This window comes from Maniola hyperantus, chromosome Z, assembly GCF_902806685.2.
Source record: "Maniola hyperantus chromosome Z, iAphHyp1.2, whole genome shotgun sequence".
In the NCBI taxonomy this organism is placed as follows: domain Eukaryota; kingdom Metazoa; phylum Arthropoda; class Insecta; order Lepidoptera; family Nymphalidae; genus Maniola; species Maniola hyperantus.
In genome coordinates, this window is record NC_048564.1 from 14358485 (window position 1) to 14385221 (window position 26737).

A 26737-nucleotide genomic window follows, 5' to 3' on the forward strand; every position below is an offset into this window, starting at 1 on the left:
GGGTACTTCCCGTTGACCTAGAATCATGAAATTTGGCAGGTAGGTAGATCTTATACATTTGGGGAAAAATCTGAAAACCGTGAATTTAAGGGTTAGATCACACAAAAAAAATTAAATTGTGGTCATGAACTAATAATTAGTATTTTCAACTTTCGAAGTGAGTGACTATATCAAGTGGGGTATCATATGAAAGGTCGTCTAAAACAGATTTTTATTTATTTTTATGCATCATAGTTTTTGAATTATCGTGCAAAATGTCGAAAAAATACGACTGTAGTACGGAACCCTCATTGCGCGAGCCTGGCTCGCACTTGGCCGGTTTTTTAAAATCAAATACTGAGCAAAGGTAATGTAGCTTACAAACACTGTTCTGTTTTTTTTGTATCAACGGTGATTTGTGGCAGCCCTGGTTTAAAAGCTCACAGAGCGTTATTATGAGTTTCGAGTAGAGTTATCACGTCAGTAGTTGGCACCGATACAGTCCATTGTCCTTTTCTGTGGCTACCGCGCAGGCGTCGTGTCTTATCGTATCCGTTCGGACCACGTCGGCCGTTTCCGGAAACTTTGGGCGACGGATATCGTCTAAGTATATCACAGGGGTACCATAATTTATTCAGAACATTTTCGGCTAATACCGACAAATTGGGCACTCTAAATTCTCACATTGCATTTTCGATCCTAAAATATTGCCTTTTTGTACCTAAATTAATTTACATTCTCCGCGCGAGCCCAATTTGGAAATTTCATGGACTACTCGATAACATGGATGCCACCCTTAAAAGTACACTAGAACGAATTCTAAATTTAACTTTTGATGAGCACTCCTGGAACCAAGCAACTTTACCGGTCAAGTACGGTGGCATCGGCGTGAGGAAAATTTCCAGTGTAGCTCTTCCGGCTTTTCTGTCCTCTGTGCATAGTATAAAAGAGCTTAGCTCTCAAATTCTCAAATCCAATTCATCATTGACCTATGCCACAGAGGCCCTAGAGAGTTGGAAGGTCAGATGTCCCAATGTCGACATCCCGAAGGAACGTACTACACAAAAACTTTGGGATTTGCCATTGGTTCAACTGACACATACGAATTTGGTTCAAAATCTTACAAGTGACAGAGATCGTGCCAGGCTTCTAGCATTATCCGAAAAGGAATCTGGGTATTGGCTGCATGCCTTGCCATCAAAAAATCTCGGCACACTTTTAGATAACGAAAGTTTTCGTGTGGCTCTAGGTCTCAGATTGGGAACACCACTGTGCCATCAGCACAGATGTCCGTGTGGAAAAGAGGTTGATAAATTTGGAATCCACGGACTCTCTTGCCAAAGGAGCTCCGGTAGGCTGTTTAGGCATGGCTCTCTTAACGATACAATTAAAAGAGCTCTTGCCACCATAAATATTCCTGCGCTCATTGAGCCGGCAGGGATTAGTCGGGATGATGGCAAGAGACCTGATGGATTGACGCTGGTTCCCTGGGAACGGGGACGGGCGCTAATGTGGGACGCAACTTGCGTTGACACATTGGCCCCGTGTCATATCAGGAAGACAGCATCAAGACCGGGAGCCGCAGCAGAAACAGCTGAAAACGGCAAGCGGCGCAAGTATGCCTCTCTTATAGAGAGTTACATTTTTGTGCCGTTTGCCGTGGAGACCCTGGGGCCATGGAGTCTTAGTGCTAAAATTTTTTTACGAGACATTTCACCGCGATTAATAGCCTCAACTGGTGACAGAAGGGCTGGCTCATTTTTTGCGCAGCGGATCAGCCTGGCTGTCCAGCGCGGAAATGCAGCCAGTATTCTTGGCACCATTCCACGCGGTCATGATTTATATAGTAATTAGATAAGGCTAGCTTTAAGTTTTATTGTATTAAAAAAAAAAAAAAAAAAAAAATTTATATATATAAAAGGAAAATGTGACTGACTGACTGACTAATCTATCTGAGATAGCTATTATGACGTAGGCATCCGCTAAGAAGGGATATTTGCAAATTCAACCCCTAAGGGAGTAAAATAGGGGGTTGAAATTTATGTAGCCCACGCGGACGAAGTCACGAGCATACTATAATTTATCTTTCCTGTGCTGTCTAACGGCCGAAATTAATAAATACTCAATCTCTCTGTAATCTGCCGATAAGCTACTTAGCAACCTTGTTAAATTGTGAAAAAGTGTGTGGTCTTTTTTGAAATTGCTAAAAAACCTATCAATAGATTTACAGACAGATATTTTATTATTTGGCACGTTAGGTAAAAAAATTGCAGATGATAACGCGTAGCGATGCGGCCTAGGAAATCGCGAACTGAATTCGTGCGCAATGCAATAATTTTCTACGGAATCTACTTAGATCGTTGAAATAAAATGCTCAAGAAAAGAAATAAGTGCTTCAAATACGGCCCGAAAAATATCAACCAAAAAGCTTATTTCAAATTATCAGACTTATTGCTTAGCTGCAAAGTTTTATTTTAGAATAAATATTTTTGTTGTTATTATCCTTTTTTTTTATTCGTTATAGGCGCACGCTTGACAACGATCACACCTGATGGGAAGTGATAATGTGGCCTAAGATGGGACGCGTTTGCCTAGAAGGTGCCTATTCACTCTTGTTTTAAAGATACCCGGATTATAATTGACAGGAAACACTGATCTAGGAAGAGTATTCCAGACCCTAGCCATGCGTAAAAGGAATGATGACGCAAAGCGTTTCGTACGCGAAGATGGAATGTTGACGACATAGGGGTGGAAACTCGCCTGGTGATAAAAAATCCTACAGTGATTACAGATATTATACACTAATTTTATTGGTTCTTCAAACTATGGGTCCATCACAACTGCAACTTCACGATTCAGTGCACTAGGAGTTGGATGTCAGTTACTCTGGTTCATCGACATACTCGTAGTTTAATATGTTCATTTGATCACGTGGAGATAATCCGAGTGTGAGTAACTGAGTTATTTTAAGCGCAACGTCCACAGACCGCGGGAGTGGCGCCGAGGCACGGATCTTTTTTTAATGAACTTAAACTAAGCTTATTTACTTACAGTTGAAATTATTATGAACATGGGTCGCAGCGTGCCGTGCGGGCAGCGAGTTGGTCTTTGTGCATTTTTAAAGGATATTTAGCTATGTTAATTATGACTAGAATTCCCCTTTCCCCTCCAACTAAGCGAAAAGCTTGTGCTAAGAGTAGGTACGACAATAGTAGGTACAACGCTGACTTTTCGGAAGTCTGCTTCAATTGAGGCTCTGACCTCTGCAGGCACGGGTAAAAACTAGCAATCTTTAAACTGTTTTGTAAGCATAAAAATAATGGATTACTGAAATGGTGAGCCTAAAAATACAAGGGTGCATTTGTAATGCATCCATACATAATTTTGCAATGGTCACACCCACTGACTAATCACAATCATAGTGCGTCCTTTTCACTTCCAGAAAATTGTGCAAGAGAAAACGTCCTATGCTAGCTCGATTCAGTAAACAAAGTATAGTTGCACCTCGACTCCACTCTCCGCCACTTGGCGCACTCGGTCTGCGCTGAGCGTTATCCAACCCATAGTATAATGATGGTTCAGCATTTACAATAGGTACCTACCTACTTATACACGTCACGGACACCCCTCCAGTTTAATAGACCATTGTGTTCCCTTGAATAGAATAACTACATCACTATTAATTGCGTTCAGTATACGTGCTTTGTGTTAAATCATGTAGAGCTCACTTGTACCTACTATCATAATTTTATTATAGCTAGGTATCGGGCCTGATTTAATTAACACCATTACACCACGAATGGGCCTTGCAGTGCCGTGATCATGCTTGGGATTAAACTAGTTATGTCCACAAGTTTGTGCAGCTAAATAGCCCAAAATCTAAATAGATATAAAAGGAAAAGGTGACTGACTGACTGACTGATCTATCGACGTACAGCTGAAATTGCTGGATGAATTGGGCTGAAAGGAGATCGCCCGTGAACGGGCCCTCTTTTGTGGCGTCGTGTCAAAACTTAATTTTTTTTTTAATGTGTTATTTTTTTACGATTATGTTTTATAACGACTTTTTTTCACTCTATTATTGAAAATATACACAATTACAGTTAGAATCGTAAACATGCATTTATTTTGAAGAAGTATTAATTAAATATAACCTCAATATCAGCAATATAAAAAATAAGATTTCTTTATAACCAGGGTGAATAAATAGAAATCGTTTGCAGAATATAAAGAGTTAATTATTTGTCTACAAAATAAAATTAAAACCATGGTGACACAACAATTATATTAGGGGGGCCCAAAGCTCCTAAGAAAATGGGCAATCTCTTTTGGCATGCAGATAGCTATTATGACGTAGACATCCGCTAAGACGGGATTTTTGAAAATGCAACCCCTAAAGGGGTGAAAAAAGGGTTTGAAATTTGTGTAATTCACGCGGACGAAGTTGCGAGCAGAAGCTAGTCTAAATATATAGAAGGAAAAGGTGACTGACTGACTGACTGATCTATCGACGCACAGCTGAAACTACTGGATGGATTGGGCTGAAATTTGGCATGCAGATAGCTATTATGAGGTAGGTATCCGCTAAGACGGGATTTTTGAAAATTCAACCCCTAAAGGGGTGAAATAGGGGTTTGAAATTTGTGTAGTTCACGCGGACGTTGTCGCGCCCTAGTATTTTTAGCACTACGTAGCTACGTCGGGTTGGGCTACGTTGTTACGTAGGTCGTAGTATAACAGCTGCAGTGTGACTATTGCAATCACCTGATAATTGGCGCATGGTGCTACGTAGGGCTACGTATCTACGATGCGTAGGGGGTTCGTTGTTACGTAGCTTGTGGTACAATAGCTGCAGTGTGACGATCGCAATTACCTATAATCATAATTTGGTGCTCGATACTACGTACGGCTACGTAGCTACGTCACGTTGGGGGTACTTTGTTACGTAGGATGTAGTATGATAGCTACATTGTGACGATCGCAATCACCTATAGGTGCTGACTGCTACGCAGATCTACTTAGGCTGCACGCATGCTACGAATGTCGTAGCAACGTATCACATACTTCACTCGCACACTCGCTTACAGCCCAGCGACAAAACTCTTTGAACTGCACACTCTGAGCCGATCTTGTTGAATGTGGTCTCAATCGATTCATTATTATGGCCCGGTGAAATAGGCTACATTTTATATCACATAATCAATATCACAAATGCCCCATAACAAATATTTTTATTTGATATTTTTATAGACACAGAATACAAAGAAAAAATATACAGAAGATGTTAAAAGCTACATAGTTAAAACTAAACTTAAAACTAATATGGTACGCACCAGGTCGAGATGGCAATCAGGGAGGGAATGCCCCCCACATCCACACAGCCCCCGCGCTAACTCGGTGCGGGCGTGCGAGGATGACGTGCAGGTGTGCGGAGCATCCCCCCACCCCATTCCCCGATTGCCATCTTGACCTGTCACGGACTATATAGTAATAGTAGAACGAGTACCCGGGTTAGTGCTGTTTAACTTAATTGTGTGTTAATACCATTAACTAAGCCATTAACTCAGCTAATTGTATTGATATAATCGGAGCGTTTGTGCAAAGGGAGACGGCCTAGCGTGTTAGACTGCGTCGGGCCGCTTACGTAGCGAGTCGAGGTAAGCCCTGAGGAGGGTTTTGGAGAGCTTTCTCGCATGCGCAAAAACCTCGTGACCTGGCCCGCCATGTGACCACCGCGTGTATCTATTGCTAGCAGTAGAGCTTTTTATTAAAGCAATTATGAGTTTCGTTTTGCGAGTTCCTTTCACTATCAGCAAACAATGAAACTGATTTCTCTTGTAGCTTTAGTTTTAAGTTGGCATAAATAATTATTATCACTATTTATAGTCCGTGATAGGTTGAGATGGCAATCGGGGTATGAGGCGGGGGTCGCCCCGCACACCCGCAAGTCACCCGTGCTGGCCCGCCCCAGCGAGCGTATCTCACTTCTTTGTCGTTCAAGGGCTAACTTGTATCTTAATAAATAAAAAACTTTACATATTATCATTGTTTTGTGCGTATTTTTTGGTACAATGGAGCTGACTATGACATTGAAAAGGATGAAAAACCTGACTTCTATATTATCTCTATATATAAAAATGAATCGCTGAATGTGTCGCTGATCGCAAATCTCGAGAACAGCAGAACCGATTTCGCTAATTCTTTTTTCATAATATTCCTTGAAGTACGGGGATGGTTCTTACAGAGAGAAAAATTTAAAAAAATCCTGAAAAAGAATCGACTGTTAGGCGGTTCGAAGTTCGCCGGTGCAGCCAGTAGTTAATATAAAAAATGCCAATACACATACAATATTGACATTCAAAACGTGTACTATTGTTTACGATTTTGGATAAAATATTTTGACTTTGACATTGAACGTAAAATATTTTATTGAAATGTTGGGATGAAAGAGGGATGGAATCAATGCAAAAAGGTGAAATCAAAGCAGCGATGGTGCATTGGCTCGGCGGGGGATATTTCATTTCATTTATTCGCTTTCATGAAGCCTTTTTGATGCCTATAGGAGTGAATGAGGCGATTTTTTTTTAATTATAGGCAAACACTTGACCACAATCACACCTGATGGAAAGTGATGATGAGGCCTAAGATGGGACGCGTTTACCCAGAAGATGCCTACTTGCTCATTCCTAAAAGCTGATAGTTATTATGAAGTGTAGGTACATCCGCTAGGAAAGGATAAAAACGGGTGAAATTTGTGTGGTCCACGCTGACGAAGTATTAAAAATATTGGTATATAAATCATCATCATCATCATGACCATTCCATCGCCGGCTTACTACAGAGCACGGGACGCCTCTCAGAGTAAGAAGGGGTTTGGCCATAGTCTACAACGCTGGCCATGAGCGGATTGGTAGACTTCACACACCTTTGAGAAAATTATGGAGAACTCTCAGGTATGCAGGTTTCCTCACGATGTTTTCCTTTACCGTTAAAGCAAGTGATAATAAAATAGAAATAGATAATTAAAACGCACATAACTCCGAAAAGTTAGAGGTGCGTGCCCGGGTTCGAACCCCCGACCTGCGCTTAGAAGGCGGACTAGGCTATCACAGCTTTTTTCACAGGTATATAAATATTCGACCACAAAACTAAAAAATAAAGTGATCTAGATAGCGCTACAAATTAACAAGTAATAATTAATACATAATTAACGAATCCGTCTAAGAAACGGGATCCTCGATGCGCGAATCTGATACACTCACTGAGTTGGATTATAATGAATAATCGATAGAGTCACTTGATTATTTATGCATTAATATATCAGCTTCTCTTCCATAATGTACATAATCCAACTCTTAGATATAGGATGTGATGTGTGGCACAACTTCTCTACAAAGTCGCTTCCCGCTGTATGTATGTATGAACGCGTAGATCTTTTAAAGTACGCAACGGATTTTAATGCAATTTTCACCAATAGAAAGAGTGATTCAAGAAGAAGGTTTATAGGTATAGTTTAATTATTGGTTTATGTTAATTTGATGAAATTTGACGATATTTAAACAAAATGACGGAATATCTACATTGCACCCATGCGAAGCCGGGGCGGGTCGCTAGTAAGAAATAAATATTTTTCTTTCTTTTTTTCTTCCTTTAAGAGCTTCCTGGGACTTGATCATCTATCATGAGGTCGCCACGTTTCTCATGTTTTTAGGGTTCCGTACCTCAAAAGGAAAAACGGAACCCTTATAGGATCACTTTGTTGTCTGTGTGTCTGTCTGTCTGTCTGTCTGTCAAGAAACCTACAGGGTACTTCCCTTTGACCTAGAATCATAAAATTTGGCAGGTAGGTAGATCTTATAGCTGACATTTGGGTAAAAATCTGAAAACCGTGAATTTAGGGTTAGATCACATAAAAAAAAATTGTGGTCATGAACTAATAATTAGTATTTTCAACTTTCGAAGTGAGTGACTATATCAAGTGGGGTATCGTATGAAAGGTCTTCACCTGTACATTCTAAAACAGATTTTAATTTATTTTTATGCATCATAGTTTTTGAATTATCGTGCAAAATGTCGAAAAAATATGACTGTAGTACGGAACCCTCATTGCGCGAGCCTGACTCGCACTTGGCCGTTTTTTTTATATATTTTTTTAATTCTTGTACAATTAGTCCTTTACTGCAATCTCAGCGGTAAGTGATTATACAGTCAAAGATGAAAGCGGGCTATCCTGGATCTAGCTGGTTTTTTTTGACAGACACGACGGACAGACAGTGTGTCAAACAACAAAGTGATCCTATAAGGGTTCCTTTTCTCCTTTTGAGGCAGCGAACCCTAAAAAAGTCGTTGAGCGTGGACTACTTTTCTCTCAGCGGGTCCCATACATGGCTCGGTTATGTGCTTTTGATTAAAAAATAGCTTTAATACCACTAGCCAAAAGTATCGCCTTTTTGCCCGTCGTTGTAAAAGATAGTTGATGCCCCTTTATACGGCAGTTTGCAAAATTTATCCGAAAAATATTCCCGAGATAGTGTTCTAAAATGAAAAATATTTTTTTAAATTCAATTTTTTGCGACCATTGCATGGTGGACAACACTTGTCCTATAATGAGAGATTCCGGGTTCGATTAAAGGCTGTGTTAGTTTGGTATATTTTTATCCATCCCTACTAATAATATAAATGCAAAAGTGTGTTTATTTGTTGATCCTTCAAATCACGCAGCAAACCGGCCAAGTGCGAGTCAGGCTCGCGCAACGAGGGTTCCGTACTACAGTCGTATTTTTTCGACATTTTGCACGATAATTAAAAAAGTATGATGCATAAAAATGATTAAAAATCTGTTTTAGAATACACAGCGTACACAAAAAGAATAGTTTCAAATATGGCACCTTAAAAAAGCTACTACACCGAATCCAGTCGATATCAGTTAACAGGCTAAATTGGTGTAAATCGAGGAAAAACATTTCCGAGTATGCATAACTAAAAAATTTGAATTTTAACGGTACGATATTGCTCGCACCAGCAATATTTCGCTCAGTGTAATCGGAAAAGGTTTTCACATTTTTCACTGTGGTCAACTTAAAAGCCGAGGTTAGTGCAAAAGTGGTATAAAACCTGTGTAGGTATCTGAAAGAGCTTAATATCTACTGTACTGTATTTTTAGACTTCCGTTCCTCAAAAGGAAAAACGGAACCCTTTATAGGATCACTTTGTTTTCTGTCTGTCAAGAAACCGACAGGGTACTTCCTGTTGACCTAGAATCATGAAATTTGGCAGGAAGGTAGGTCTTATAGCAGACACGAGGGAAAAAATCTAAAAGCCCTGAATTTGTGGTTACATCACAAGAAAAAAATTAAAATGTGTTCATGTGTACTCACTACGGTATCGGCTCACTGGAACATAGAAGGGAACAATGTGATATGTTGTTACTGCAAGCAATTTTAACCGGCTCAATCGATTGTCCTAGCTTACTCTCAGCCTTTTCATTTAATGCTCAACCTTTAAGAACGCGTCACACGCGCCTTCTAAATGTTCCCAAATCTAACTCAAATTATGCGCGAAATTCTATAATTCCACGCTTGGTACGTACTTATAACAATCAGTTCGCTGAGTTTGACTTATTTTACCTATCAAACAATAAATTTAAAAAGGAATTAAGAAACTATCATCGTAAAACAAAAAAAAAAAGTAGCTAACATCTAAATATGCATGCAATCATACACTCCCATTTACACACACACACACATGCACACACGCTCACACATACTCATAAGCACACACTCACACACGCATACACACACACATACAATCATACACACACTGTTGTAATTTTATTTTATTATTGTATATACCTACATTTATTCTAACTCTATTCTGTTAAAATAGTTTAATTATAATTTTAAGTAATCTCTTTTGGCCTTCTGTTATACCTAGATTTAAATTTAAATAATAATTATGTATTTACGCTGTTGATTACTTTCAAATAAACAAAATAAAAATAAATAAAAATAAATAAAATGAACAAATATTGCTATTTTCAACTTTCAAAGTAAGATTACTATACCAAGTGGGGTATTATAATGAAAGGCCTTTACTTGTACATTCTAAAACAGATTTTTATCTAATTTTAGGCATAACAGTTTTTGATATATCGTGTAAAACGTCAATAAAATACGATTGTAGTACGGAACCCTCAGTGAGCGAGTCTGACTCGCCCTTGGCCGGTTTTTTGTTATATTGGCATTTAAACGTGCGTTTCATTTATTTATTTTTATTTTTCATGTACCAAAATTGTAAATACATAGTAGTAATGAATTAACAGCCGTACTCAGAGTCGCGCTAATCGTTACTTAAGATTGAGTTAAATCGAGACAGATTTATGTGAGAGATATAGATGGCTCTGTCTCGTTTTAACTAAACTTAAGTAACGATTAAGCGACTCTGCTACGGTTGTAAGTTACATTGGAAATGCTTATCTCTAAATAGAGATTATATTGTTTCTTAGAAAATAAGTAAGGTCTGGTGGTACTTCCAAGAGATCTTACATCAAGAGATCTTGCTCTACTATGCGGTAGAGTACAGTTCTTGTTCACGTTCAAATGCCAATGCCAAAATGCACCGTTGCGACGGGATTGAAGGACAAACCAACAAACCAGCAAACCAACAAACATACACATTTTCACATTTATAATAAGGGTACTTACTGACTGCATGGTAACGACGTATGATCCCCGCATTTAGGTCTGCAGCAGGCGGGCGCTAACATTGACACCGATTCCGTTGTCTTTCTCGAAACTAAATTTAGAGTATCTGCATCCTTTTCTTTTTAACAATGCTAAAAAGGAACAGAACATGAACTTTACATTTAAAGACTCTAAATTTTAGTGCACGCTACAAATTTAAACAGTATAGGCTCGTGACTGTGCGCTAAAATCACGGGTTGTACCATCTAAAAATTAAATTGTCAAACTGCGTCTGTCCTTTTCATATTACATAAGTAAGAAGAGGATGCGAATACTCTAAAATTTGGATGTGCTCAGAATCAGTACCAGTATCGACCCGCTTCCTCGCACCTCTGAATAGAGTCGCTCGACTGAAGACTAATCACTAAACACAGCGTGACATGAGACTCAACACTCGTACGGTTTAAATGGCATGCGATTAAATCCCCCGTGATGCTCTTTGAAATAGAAATGGAATAACGGAGTAAGTTGTGATAATAACAACACCCATTAAGTGACTTTTTTTAATTTTAAAGAGGCGGATAAAATGTTTATATTTAATAATTTATGATTGATATGACTGACTCATTGATATTGATATGACCTTAACTATTGTGGTGTTATTCTAAGATTATTATTTTTTATTTATTTTTTTCTTAGCGGATGCCTACGTCATAACAGTTATCTGCATACCAAATTTCAGCCCGATCCGTCCAGAAGTTTGAGCTGTGTGTTGATAGATCAGCCAGTCAGTCAGTCAGTCACCTTTTCCTTTTATATATTTAGATGGTACGGAACCCTTAGTGCGCGAGTCCGACTTGCACTTAGCCGACCTTTTTTTGGTCAAGTACTTTTTTTCGAAGTACCTATGTACTAGGCAGCCATGCTGTGTGAGTAGACTAACGCTCTGTCTCGTTCACACTAGCAGATTAAATAAATAAAATTAACATTTTCTCTCGTACTCTCCAGTCAGCCCGCGTGTTTCCATTTTGTTCTGATGAGCTATTCTATACCTTCGGATACCAGTGACGTCATACCGTCATTTATCACGGGAGCTGACGCAAGGTCACGGCTTATATAATCACACATAGATGTAAAATGTTTTGTACGATGCACGGCCTTTATATTATACGGTAGACATCGAGCATAATATAACCCTTAGGCCCTTTTCACATGGATACGGTCACGGCACGGTGACGTGCCGTGTAAAGTTTTTTTTTTAATTTATAGACTAGCGCTGGGCAGCAATCAGACCTGCTGACAAGGGACAGGGTGAGAGGGGAGATGTTAGTAGTCGCTGCGCCGACAAAATAATTACCCTTTTATAAGTGACTAGTTTCTGCTCGCGGCTTCGCCCGCGTGGCCTACAGGAAACAAATGGCGTTTTTTTTCTTAGCTGACACCTCAAGAAAAAACCTACTTTCCAAATTTCAAGTTAATAATATCAATAATTAATGACAACACCCTTATGGGCGAATCCAAAAATCCTGAAACACGTATTTCTTCATTTGTAACCGAAAACCCAAATACCAATTTTCATTCAAATAACTTGAAAAATGACGGACTTTCATACGATTTCCATCCCCCATTTAACCCACTTAGGGGTGGAATTTCGAAAAATCCTTTCTTAGTGGATACCTACTCTTTACAAAGAATATACCCTCCAAATTTCATGTCTTTAGGACCAGCGGTTTAGGCTATGCGTTGATATATATGTCAGTCAGTCAGGACTTTGAATTTTATATATGTATATAGATAATAACAATAATGTCAACAAAAACATATCTCAGTGTATTTTAAACGCATCCTGGTATAGTGGGAAGAAACCGACAAAAGTCAGTCAGATAATACTTTTTAATGTCACCTTTTCACAATATCACTTAAAACTTCCAAGAACCATCCAAGCTGAACAACTTGTTCCCCAGCTTTCTTGTCATTTAAGTAGTTCTTTACCTCTGCCTTTATATTAAGTATAATAGGATTTTCCAATAAGTTAACGTTTCATAAAAACTTTGAACTAAGTATTTGCGAGACATCCTCAGTGTCTTCAGGGATCTTAATATAAAAACGTACACAATTGCCAATAAATTCATTGTTAAGTTTACTTAGTCAATGGTACTTATACTGCCTTAAATATATGTACTTGGTCGTGGGCACGGACTAGAGAAATCTTTTCTCCGTGGTCGTGGGTTAGATGCCAAGTAAGTAATTTGGTAATTCGGTAATATGTCTAAATTACTCTGATCAGCGAGGTAATTTGCTAACTCAGTGTATAACACTGAATGATAGCCACCGAGCTCATTCGACATTGGTTGGTCCTACATTGCTGCTTCACTGTAGTACAATACTTTTTTGTAGCAAACGCTCTTGTGACACGTGTGCGCTAACTCCCGTATAAACCTCGTAATAACACATAGGTACAATTCATTTTTTATAATAATCTATATATATAAAAGAAAAAGGTGACTGACTGACTGACTGACTGACTGATCTATCAACGCACAGCTCAAACTACTGGACGGATCAGGCTGAAATTCGGCATGCAGATAGCTATTATAACGTAGGCGTCCGCTAAGAAAGGATTTTTCAAAATTCAACCCCTAAAGGGGTAAAATAGGGGTTTGAAGTTTGTATGAAACTCTGTCAGTTTTGAAGTGTCTATAAAGAAGTTTTGTAGTTAATATTTTTGCAATTAGCAGTATAACATAATTTATTAAACTCATATGTTAAATTCTCATAGTTAAAATTTGTGTAGTCCACGCGGACGAAGTCGCGGGCATAAGCTAGTACAATATAATAGAATTATTATTTAATGTTTATTGTCATTTTTGTCTGTTTTCTCATTACTGGCTTGAGTGGGAAAGCCCATGATGTAGTCGTCATTGATTCGGAACTGTTTCTGTACCTATATTTCAATGTTGCCAAATTAAATCCGCATATTTATGTTATCTCCCACTCGAAACCAAACTGGCGAAATATGACTAAAGTTCGGGATTCCAACTTGAAGTCTAGATCGCCTCGAAATGCTTGACTGCAAGGTTTGTCAACCCCCTATCTACACCCCCAACATTCACCCGCTTCCCACTACAATATTATGATTTAAATGCTACATTCATAGAATATTTCCTTAGTGTGTAACTGAATAAATAAAAGTAGCTATTTTTATTACGAGATTCTTTCCGGTTGAATCACTTCAGTACATCGCTACCTATATTATTATAAATGCAGGTGTATTACTTATATAGACGTTGGGGTCCTAAGGTGCTGGAATGGCGACCTCGCACCGGAAGACGCAGCGTTGGAAGACCCCCCACTAGGTGGACGGACGACATCAGACGAGTCGCAGGGAGCCGCTGGATCATCTGGAAGTCCTATGTCCAGCAGTGGACGTCTATTGGTTGATGATGATGATGATGATTTGTTATATTGTAGGTTTGTTAGTATCACGCTGCGACAGAGCTACGGGTTGACGCACGGTTCCGTCCACGTTTGTAACCAATGTTTCGTAACCAGCTACGAAATAAGATGTATACTTCGTCTTTTCGTAACTGGTCATATTATTCTTCTGCTTAGAAAATTTCATCTGGGTACCTTACCTGTTACATATTATTTTATGCGGGTTTGTAACAGAAAATAAGATTAATGACTTTTGTAACTGGTTACTACGAAACGACGTTATTTTAATCTTTATTCCGTTACGAACCTTAATATAATATTGTTGATTATTAACCAGTTCCAAAAATACGAAGTATAAATCTTATTTCGTAGCTTTTTACGAAATATTGGTTACCAACGTGGATGGAACCATTTATTTTTTGCATGAGTAGGTACCTATAGTGAAAAGCCTAGTAGGTTTTTATCGCGGAAAACCAAAGAAGCTGCCACGCCAATAAAGTTACCCATCAACTCGACAAAAGTGTTCATTTCAAAAAGTTGCGCGTGTTTCAAAAGATTCATTATGATCAATGGCCTGTATTTTTTTTCTTTCTATTTTCTTGAATTCAATTGTTTCCTCGCAAGTTAGAGAAAAAGTCTCAGCCGAAATACTCGTAGCAATTAACAGCCTTGTTTAATTTAAAAGGACTCGGCTGGCACCTCGTTCTTTTAAAATCACTTTCCAAGTACTTAGGGTCGCCTCGTCCTGCGAATATAACTCGTTTGTAAAGTACTTTATTTCCGGCTTGTACAATAATGTATAGTTCGCGACAGATCAAGATGGCAATCGGGGAATGAGGTGGGGGGACAATCCGCACACCTTCATGTCACCCGTGCTCACCCGCACCGGTTTAGCGCGGGGGATGTGCGGGTGTGCGGGGCGTTCCCTCTCCGATGGACATCTCGACCTGTCGGGTACTATAACTATTTTCTCGAATTAAATTGTTTCCTCACAAGTGAGACAAAAAGTCTTCGCCGAAATACTCGTAGCAATTAACAGTCTTGTTTAGTTTAAAAGGACTCGGCTAGCACCACGTTCTTTTAAAATCACTTTCTGAGTACTCGACTTCGCCTCGTCCTTCGAATGTTGTCCGGTTGAATTTATAAACAGTGACTAGCATAATGCTCGCGACTTAATCCGCATGGACTAAACCCTTATTTCACCCCCTTAGGGGTTGAATTTTCAAAAATCCTTTCTTAGTGGATCTACATAATAATAGCTATCTGTATGCCAAATTTCAGTCCGGTCCGTCCAGTAGTTTGAGCTGTGCGTTGATAGATCAGTCAGGCAGCCAGTCAGTCAGTCAGTCGCCTTTTCCTATTATATTTAGATTATTAAGTGGATTTCATAATTCCTTATTTATATGCGAACATCCGCTTGAATAACAGTCATACAACAACGATGTGTATGTATCTGTGTATCAATAGCGATACTACGAATTGATACTACGATATTCCGATGAGTATTCCTGAATAAATGATGAGTGACTATAGAGTGGATTTCAAAATACCTTATCCGTATTCAAATATCGCTGAATAAAATCCGTTCAAGTGCGAGTCGTACTCGCACATGAATGGTTCCGCACCATCATACAAGATAATATTATACCTACCACTATGTTAATGTTTTAAACAATAAAAACCTGTGTAAGATAGTTTGGAAAATATCCCCTTAAAGGTGGTAATTTTTAATTAGAGAGGTAGATTTTTCGTTCGGGAGAGGTCAGTGGAGGTGGGGGAGTTGGGGTAGACGAGAGGGAGGTAAAGGTAGAGGAGGGGGGAGGCGGAGAGATATGAGGTGGCGGGGGGGAGATAAGGAGGTGGAGGGAGTTAGCTGAAGGTAGACGGCAAATGAGGGAGATAGGGTGGATGTAGTGGAAGTATGAAGTTTACTGGTTATTATTGGTAATGGCGCCTTACTTTTGGTACATGTAATAAATACGTACTATGTTTTCCAAAATCTATAGTCAGGTTATGGTAGAGCATAAAATATATTAATGTGCCTTACTTATGTCCTATTGCGTAACATACTTAACATAATTAAAACAAAGATTTTGTGGTATTTTTCCACTATTCCCCTATATCTACCATCTCTACCCACCTCCCTATCCCATCTCCCCCACCTCCCTATCCCCATCTCCCCACTCTCCCTAACCCCATCTCCCCCACCTCCCCTCTTGTCTACCCCATCTCCCCCACCTCCCCCACTTCCCTTACCTCTCCTCATTCCCCCCGTCCTCTCTCTCATCTGCCCCATCCCCCCTTCTCCCCCCACATCTACCCCAACTCTGCCCCTACCTTCCACCATCTCCTACCACCTCCCTACTCATCTACCCCCAGATCCCCCCACATCTAACCCATCTGTTCTCCACCTTCCCAACACTGTCATGTCAATGGCACGTGAGGAGTATTTTTTTATAGACTATACATTTTTAGGGATCCGTACGTCAAAAGAAAAAACGGAACCCTTATAGGATCACTTTGTTGTCTGTCTGTCTGTCTGTCTGTCGGTCTGTCAAGAACCCTACAGGGTACTTCCCGTTGACCTAGAATCAATGACCTAGAAATTAGGAAGGTAGGTAGGTCTTGTAGCAGACATTTGGGGAAAAATCTGAAAAACGTGAATTTGTGGTTACATCACACAAAAAAAAAACTGGTCATGAACTAATAATTAGTATTTTCAAATTTCGAAGTAAGATAACTATATCAAGTGGGTATCGTATAAAAAGTCCACACCTGTGCATTTTAAAACGGATTTTTATTTATTTTTATGCATCATAGTTTTTGAACTATCGTGCAAAATGTCTAAAAAATAAGACTGTAGTACGGAACCCTCGTTGCGCGAGCCTGACTCGCACTTGGCTGGTTTTTTATAATTTTATATTCATGCAATGGCAAATTTGAGAACTCTTTCGGGAGCAACGAGCCCAACGAGCCATGTCATAAAAGAGTAGCGCAACTCAAACCAACAAAGGATTTCTGTATACCGCAAGCAGAAGATAATTATGACGCTTTTACTAGCTTTGAAGGTTTCTGGTATGTTGATTGTATATATTTACTAACTAATGCCCGCGACTTCGTACGCGTACGAATACGGATTTAGGTTTTTAAAAATCCCGTGGGAGTTCTTCGATTTTCCGGAATAAAAAGTAGCCCATGTTACTTTCCTGGTCTTAAACTACAGCTATGCAAAAATTCAAGTCGATCCGTAGCTCCGTTGCGAGGCGATTGAAGGACAAACCAACAAACAAACAAACCAACAAACAAACACACTTTCGCATTTTCAATATAGAATAGAATAGAAAATCATTTATTGGTTGATCCAACGCACGATAAACACAAACATTTACAAAAAAAACATTCCTTAAAAGCTAATCCAACAAACAGTGGGGCCGATTCGCTTTCACACAATCTCTAAACCTAAACTAAATTAACAGGTCTACATCTAGTGCTATCCTTTTCTGCAAGCAATATTATGAAAGGGATAGCAATAGATTTAGACGTATCATTTTAGTTCAGTTTAGAGATTGTGTACAACGGAATTAGCCACAATGTCTACAATGTGTCGTGCCAACGAAAACGTGGGTAGGTAGTGGTTTTTGACGACCTCCCTGGCACAGTGGTGAGCGCTGTGGTCTTATCAGTGGGAGGTCGTGAGTTCGATTCCCGGCAGGGAAAGTTTGGAATTTATAATTTCTAAAAGGAAGGCTGCGGACCGGTTGTGGTGGCGCTCTTTAGGGAAGGCCTATGTCCAACAGTGGACGTCCACAGGCTGATGATGATGATGATGATGATGATGATGATGAATTACTAAAATTTGCTTTGGTCTGGTCTGATAGAAGGTTTTGGCCGTCACCCTACCGGGAAAGCCGTGCCGCCAAGCGTTTAACGTTCCGGTACGATGCCGTGTAGAAACCAGAGGGGTATGGGTTTAATAAAAACTGCCATACCCCTTCCGAATGAGCCCGCTTCCATCTTAAGACTATCACCACTTACCAGGTGAGATTGCAGTCAAGGGCTAACTTTTTTTTAAAGAATATTAGCCAAGTTAATTGCTGACTAATATTCCCCTTTCCCCTCCAATTAAGCGTAAAGCTTGTGCTAGGAGTAGGTACGACAATAGTGCAACGGGTGGGATTTGAACCGGCGACCTTTCGGTTTTCAGTCCGCTTCTTTAACCGTTGAGCTATCGATGCTCTATTTTAACTCTAGAGGCTCTAACTTGTGTCTAAATAAATATATATTACTAGTTGATGCCCGCAACTTCATCCGCGTGTAATTAGGTTTTTTAAAAATCCCGTGGCAACTCTTTGATTTTCCGGGATAAAAAGTAGCCCATGTCACTATCCTGGTCTTAAACTATAGCTATGCCAAAAATCACGTCGATCCGTTGCGACGTGATTGAAGGACAACAAACCAACAAACAAACAAACAAACCAACAAACCAATAAACTAACAAACCAACAAACAAACACACTTTCGCATTTTAATATGGGTAGTGGTTTTTGACGACCTCCCTGGCGCAGTGGTGAGCGGCTGTGGTCTTATCAGCGGGAGATTGCGAGTTCGATTCCCGGCAGGGAAATATGGAAAAGATTAATGTTTGGTTTAACAAAGACTATTTATCGTTATTGACATACAAACCTTATTGAACTAAAGGCAGCAGGCATGTTTAAAGTTACTCGGGAAAAGGCCAGAAAAAGTACCTATGTTCGAAATATTATGATACTAGATGATGAGATTTTTTAAATCCCGTAATCCCGACAAAAAGAGGCCTATGTCCTTCTCCGGGATGTAAGCTAACTCTGTACCAAATTTTGTTAAAATCAGTCAGACTTTATGTGAAAAGCTAGGAGACAGACAGAACACTTTCGCATTTATAATATTAGAATGGATGAGCATCATAGCAATGTGATAACATCATCTGTGCTACGAGATGGCTACGAGCAATTCAATTCCGGTTTATTATGCCTCCAGACAGAACAACTACCTACCATACCAACTGTCAGATTTAATCTCTCAGCGAGTATTATTTCCTCATCATAATATTATATTGTGATTTCAGTGTGTAACTTAGAAAATGTATCTATACTACCTAATATTATATACTAGTATTCAAATACAACGCGTAAAATACGCGTACACTCCTCATGTGCCATTTTAAGTTTTTGTGTCAAATTTCATGTCAAAAGTACGATTTTAGTCTTTATTATAAAGGTGAAGCGTACTTTTGACGCAGTTGACCCACAGAGTAAAAATAGCGCGTGAGGAGTCATTTTGTACGGGCTATATGAGTATGGATCTTTCTTAGAATCGGTGATTCCACTAGAATTTAAAAAAAATTTAACACTGTTTTTTACTTCGATATCTTATTACTGAATTAATTATTTAATATCATGAACACATTTTTTACAATAATTATTCTATTAAATAAACTTAAGTCTAAAAAAACAACATTAAATTAAAACTAAAATAAATTAAATTAATTAATCTTAAACCTCATCGAGACCACCGCAGCGAGGCATCTAATAACTCTTATTAGATGCTCTTACTCGTATATCTTATTTATAAATCTTATTCAAATATCTCATTTCAATATTTACAGAAAAAAAAAATAAAAAAAACAAACAACAAAAAATAATATCTTATTATTATTATTATGACCTCTTCACATACTGGGCCTCATACCAAATTGGCATTTACATTGAGATCGTATAATTCCATTGAAATAAATTAATTTTACCTCCGAAATCTGTACAAGCGGTTGTGAATTATTTTAGACACTACGAAAACTACCACATATTAGAGAATTCTCATCTGTGAAAACTACGGTATGCCACGTATGGCTTCCTGGAAAATTATGCGAACGAAATGGCGAAACATATTTTCACGGTGAACGAAAATAATCCTATTATCAAGTCAATGATATTTTAAACTTTGCACTCCAGTTTAAATAAAATTATGAAACCACATACAAAACAAAAGCTGAAGCGTTTAAAATATTACATTTTCGTTCGCCGTAGCGATGGCGCTGCCATATTCGGGGATCATTGATCTATTCTTAACGTTTTTAAGAACAGTAGAATCGTACGTCATAGCCCAAAAATGGGATGAGATTTTTTTTTAAATCATTACAATATGCTCTTCAAGGGAGAAAAATACTATAAACGCATAATAAGAATAACACACTAGTTTACCCGTTTTTGCCTGCATTTGTTCATCCGTCATCCGTCGAAAATCCATTTTGAAAAAGAAATAAATATTGTATGAAATAGCTGAGTATTAAATTTCGTAAATATACTTACTAAATATTTAAGTTTTTTTTTACAATAATAACAATTATTTTTTAAATGATATGAAGCTAACAACCTCAATGTAAACTTTTTAATACTTAAACAGCAATTTTTTTACGCGAAAGAAATCACGAAACCTCCTAGTACGAGTTTAGAAATACCGATTAGCGATTAAAAATTCCCGCAACACTGTACATCAGTTATACAATACAATATAACACTCGTCCCACGTCATGACTCCCATGCGGTCGCACGATTATCGAAGTTTAAAAAGTTTTAAACTCCGTTTCCAAGTTGAAACAGCGCGTAAAAAAGTACAGTTTTGACTTAAAAACAAGGCATTTTAAGAGATATTATTGTAATAGTACTCACGCAGCGTGGTCAGCGTGAGGCAACCAGGCCAAAGCGAGCGCGATCACGAGCGCTACGTTACGGACCGCGCGCGGACGCTTGACGTGCATGTTGCGAGCGGCGCCCATGCGGACGCAGGCGGCCGCGATTGAGCCGCTTGCGAGACTAACGTATTCTCAAAGCCGTCGGTATCAGCATGAAACTCGCGCTTGCGTCTGAACCTATCGACCGCAGCCCGGCCATTCCTTCCTCCGCTGACGCTCAGATTCTCAACTCTTATCGAGCGACAAACACTAAACTCTTCATCTTCACTGCGACTTTTCGCCACCGCTCATGTTTTATTAACACCGATACCATACGAGGGGTTCTGGTCACAGTTCACGACAGTTAGGAAACTTGTAACAAAGCGTCGGGGCTTCACCTGCCTGGCAGGCGTCAAATGTTACCTCCATGTGACGCTAGGTAGGCTATGAAACGACTAACTAGGTCTCTTTGATTTCACGAACAGAAATAATAAGTACTAATACCGAAATAATTATTACTTCCTACATCCTTAATTCTACGTCACTCCTAGCCTAATATTTGACAGATGAAGATTCAGGAACAAAACCGAGAGTTTCCTCACTCTTGCTTTAATGTGGTGTAGTTACAATGCCACCAACTTAGCTGTTAGGTGACAGCGCCGTTAGTGGGGTAATTAGTCCGTACAATATGACTTCTCACGTGCCATTTTAACTCTATGGGTTAACTGTCATGTCAAAAATACTGTTCACCTTTAAAATAATGACTAAAATGGTACTTTTGACATGAAACTTGACTAAAAAAGTTAAAACAGCGAGTGAGAAGTCATTTTTACTTTTTACACTAAGAAAAAATGGAATCAAAATTCACAAAGAGTCCAGCAGTGGACTTCTATAGTTGATGATGATGACGATGTCCATTTAAAATTTTCAGCCAAATCAATTTAGTAGTTATTGCGTGAATACACCCCGTATATTCACACAATTATATCCCGTAGTGTGAAATAAGCTTGAAGCTTAGTTTCTACGCTTTGAACGAGTTCAAAGATTTCGCCACAGCAGTTGACATGTCATTCATACAAAATACATTACCGTAACTCACGAGATTTGCAGAATGATACCTTGCGTCGAGACTCCATGGATCGTTAAAACCGCTAATATGTAAAAAAACCCGCTACTCTACTACAAAGAGAGAACCAGCGAGAGCCAGATCTTCGTTATCTTATAAAGCTGAAAGTTTATCTGCGTATTGTCTCCAACACAGGGAGGATTTCAGACAGAGCCGGTGTCACGACCCGACAACGAAACAGTATATAAGGATTCCTTTTTTTCCTTTTAATAATAATAATAATAATAATAATAATCTTTTATTTGGGACCATAGCGCACAGTTTACAGTTAAACAAAACACATAAATTAATAACACAGTAAAAACTAATCTTGTCTGGCATAAACACGAATGCGTGTCTGTGGCGCAAAACTGTCCCAAAAAAGGGGAATTGCCTCAGCGTAATGCTGTAGTAGTGTATGTGGGTACACTACCTGAGCTCTGTTTTTCAGGCAACCCCCGAAAAAAATCCGCTCGACGTCCCGGACCAGTCTTTTGAGGTACGGAACCCAAAAAATAGGCATCTAGAGAAGATAGAGGGTCAGTGGTCAGGCCACACAAACACAAAAACAAGTGTACGGAGTTTAGGCGAAGTCATTCAAATTGCAGGCTGATGCCGCTGTAGCATTAATTATTCGGTTGTGATGGGCGTTCCTGGTACCGCTCCTGTAGCCCGCGGCCCCTACTTGTAATGCATAATGGAGCCCGATAATGTGCCTGATCTTCACCGGTCGATATACGTAAGCGTCGCGAAATTAGATAGATAGATAGAAAACTTTATTGCACACAGGAATATCTACCCTCATCTGTTATTTAATCTCGATAGAAAATATATCAGTAGCCTTATTATTGACTCAAAAGGGTGTTTGTTTGTTGGTTTATTGGTTTGTCCTTCAATCACGCCGCAACGATGCAACGGATTTACGTGATATTTTGCATGGGTATAGATAAAGACCTGGAGAGTGACATAGGCTACTTTTTATCCCGGAAAACCAAAGAGTTCCCACGGGATTTCCCAAAAACACAGTTTCACGTGGATAAAGTCGCGGGCATCAGCTATTGGTAGGTTAATGTATAGATTGATATATCGCGAATAGGCTGAATATGGGTGCTGGAATGGCGACCTCGCACCGGAAGACGAAGTGTTGGAAGACCCCCCCCCCCACTAGGTGGACGGACGACATCAGACGAGTTGCTGAGAGCCTCTGGATTCAGGCGGCGCAAGACCGTGGCGTGTGGAAGTCCCTACAGGAGACCTACAGCAGTGGACGTCTATGGGTTAGTGATGATGATGATGATGAATAGGTTGCCTAGCTAAATCACGTGCGGATAATATTAAACAATAAAAAAAATGTTTTCGATCAATTTTCCTGATTAGTTATTTATGAAAGTCGAGCTTCGAGTCGAGGCTGAGGGAATATACCCTAAGGAGTTGAAAAATAAGGGTTGCCTATTTTCCCCTCTACGCGTTGCCAGGTAGAAACAGCTAAGTAAGTGTTATTAACATACCCTCATCTGTTTTTAATCAAAATTAGGACAGTGCATAATCGATATATTTTTGAAAATTGATTGTTGTCCATAAAAACAAATATAAAAAAGAAGTGACTGTCACAATGTTCAATTCAATTCAATTCCCAATTATTGGCTTTTAGGTATCAAGAAATAAAAATAAACTTGTAATGCCCGGCTCTAGGCTAAATTCATTCTATACGTTGTTATAATAAGCTTCCAGAAGACATATTGGCGATGTCTCTCAACAGGTTCAAAGTTTTCATAAAACGTAAACTTATCGAAAAATCCTATTACAATGTAAAGGATTATTTGAATGATAAGAAAGCTTTAGAATAAGTTGCTTAACAGCTTTGTGTTAGTTCTAATAAGTTTAAGTGATTTTGTAAATTGGTGATAATAAAAAGAATATCCGGCTTAGTTTGCTGTGGGCCTCAGACCTGGGCACATTTGGAACCCTCGTAGCTTTAGTCTGAAGTACGTATTAATTATCACCACTATGTCATCACACAAATTAATAATTTCAACCATCAGTAAGCGTAACATTTTACCTATTCTGAATAAGTAATTTGAGTTCGAGTTTAAATCAAATTATACATCAAATGTAAAATAATAATTTTATACCCAATCCAACCATTATAGAGGAACTCATTGATTTTCCGGGATAAAAAGTAGCCTATATCCTTCCGTCCTTTCCTTCCGGGATGCAAGCTACCTCTGTACCAAATTTCGTCAAAATCGGTTAAACGGATGGGCCGTGAAAGGCTAGCAGACAGACAGACGGACAGACAGACAGACATACTTTCGCATTTATAATATTAGTATGGAAGTATGGATAACATGGCTAAAATTCTTTTTAATAAAAAAAAATTCAAAAAAAAATTACATTCATTAAAGTGTATTATTAGTAATTCATTCATTAATTCATTAAAGTACCTTGTGTTTGCGTCTAAAGTTCGGCGTGCTGGACCGGTCAGAGCGCAACAGCTAAGTATCAAGTCGATTAAACCTCAAGAGACCAAGTTTGAGAGTCTATACGGACGCAATGCTCCACGTACTCCTAAATTGGAGGAAGCTATTGATAGGAGGGTAACTAACGAGATTATTAATATACTATAACAATAACTAACTGATGCCCGCGACTTCGTTCGCGTGGAATTAGATTTGTCAAAAATCCCGTGGGAACTCTTTGATTTTCCGGAATAAAAAGTAGCATATGTCACTCTCCAGGTCTTTATCTATTCTATACCCATGCAAAAAATCACGTCAATCCGTTGCACCGTTGCGCCGTCATTGAAGGACAAACCAAAAAACCAATAAACCAACAAACAAACAAACTTTCGCATTTATAATAAGGGTACTGAGGTACTGATATCTTTTGTCGCTTGTTTGTGTGCCGCTTACCGCATTGCGTCATTCAGGTGGTTAATGTTCCACCCTGGTATCGGAGCCTTTATTCAATGCCATCGCGAAGGGCTACTCTGATAATAATTTAATTCAATTTATTATTATTCAATCTATTACATATTATTACATATTAAATTACATATAAAATACAGATATAAAAAAAACAAGTAATAATTAAGTAGACCTAGGTCTAGTAGACGTATGAATGGGCAACCCCTGCACTAGTAAACACTGTATTACAGTGGGTTGCCTTCTCCATTTCTAAAAACTTAATTTAACTTCTAATTTTGTGCGCTAAGGTTGGACATGTTATACCGGTGTCTATTACAAGTGATAGTGGTTTGCATGTATGCGAGTGCGTGTGTGCGTGTGTTAAGGTGTGTATGTGTGTGTGTTTGTGCGGTGCGTGTGTGTGTGTGTGTGTATGTGTATTATTTGTTGTTTATATTAGCTAGTTTGTTTCAATCATATTATTTTAATCAGAAGATCCTCAGTTTCGTTATAATTTAGAGCATTGAGATATTTTATTAATTGCGTTTTAAGTTTATTACTTGTAAAATCTTTTAGCATTATCTTTCTGCATATTGCATTGTTTTCTAGGTCACAAGAACATAGTGAACTGTAAGTACGTGTTAGAATAAACTAAGGACAGTTATTGGACTGTAAATTAGATTTAAAAATTAATCATAAGTAGAAGTTTAAGCTAGAATAATAATACTTATTAGCCCATAGGCTAGATGGTAGTAGTAATAAAGCTGCCATTTTATAATGGTGCTTTATGGTAGGAAAAAAAAAAAAAAAAAAATATTGCATTGTATACTTAGTTTAGGACCGAGATAATTTATGAATTTCTGAGCAAAGATTGTTTTAAGTTGAGGGATTTTGTATACTATATCTATTCTACGTTTTGTTCTAGAAACTGGTTGAATGGTGTTGTGTAATAATCGCATGTTTGATAAATAATTTACGTACTGTAAGCACCTCTAGTTCAGAATATAATAAGTGTGTTGGGTAACTATATTTTTTGAAAGTCATTACTTTAAGTACAGCGCGCTGCGCTCTTTCAATGGTTAATAAGGTGGTTTTGGATAATATAATAATAATAATAATAACCTGGAAGCGGTATGAAAGTTTTTTAGTAAGCCTTTGGTTTCTACACGGTATCATACCGGGACGCTAAATCACGGCGGCATAGCTTTGCCAGTAGGGTGGTAACTAGCCACGGCCGAAGCGTCCCACCAGACAAGACAAGAAGTTTAGAAATAAAAAAATTTCAAACCCCTGCCGGGAATCGAACCCCGGACCTCCCACTAATAAGACCACTGCGTCGTGTATACACTATCAAAAATTTGACCCTTAATAGCTCAACCGGTAAAGGAGTGGACTGAAAACCGAAAGGTCGACGGTTCAAACCCCGCCCGTTGCACTATTGTCGTACCTACTTCTAGCACAAGCTTGACGCTTAGTTTGAGAGGAAAGGGGAATATTAGTCATTTTGACATGTGGCTAATATTCTTTAAAAAAAATACCATCTAGCGATATTAGATTCCCAACACGTGTACTGCAAAGTATTATGGGGTGAAAAAATACTGCAAAAGAAAAGAAACTTTTAGGTTTAGTAGCGTACATAATACACCGTGATTTTCCATTGGAGTATACCATGCCCTAGCAATCTATATACGTGATACTTTAGTGCATTCAAGAAGGAAACAATACATGACATAAAGCATAAAGGAACACGCATTAAGCCTGATGCGCACTTATTTACTCAACGATGGGTAGGATATCATAGCATTATTATAATACCAGCTGATGTCATTGTCCACGTGGAATAAGGTTTTTTAAAAATCCCGTGGGAACTCTTTGATTTTCCGGGATAAAAAGTAGTCTATATCACTCTCCAGGTCTTTATCTA

The 26737-nt window shown here is 38.7% G+C and overlaps 1 protein-coding gene across 1 annotated transcript in view; it reads right to left on the reverse strand.

Moving 5' to 3' along the window:
* Window positions 1-20931, reverse strand: part of LOC117995477 (gamma-aminobutyric acid receptor subunit beta-like) — a 70469-nt gene extending 49538 nt beyond the window's left edge. The window contains exon 1 of the mRNA XM_069508685.1: window positions 20801-20931. Within this exon, the coding sequence (XP_069364786.1) occupies window positions 20801-20907 (107 nt within the window). The 5' untranslated portion in view covers window positions 20908-20931. The remainder of the gene's footprint in view (window positions 1-20800) is intronic.
* Window positions 20932-26737: the final 5806 nt, after the last annotated feature.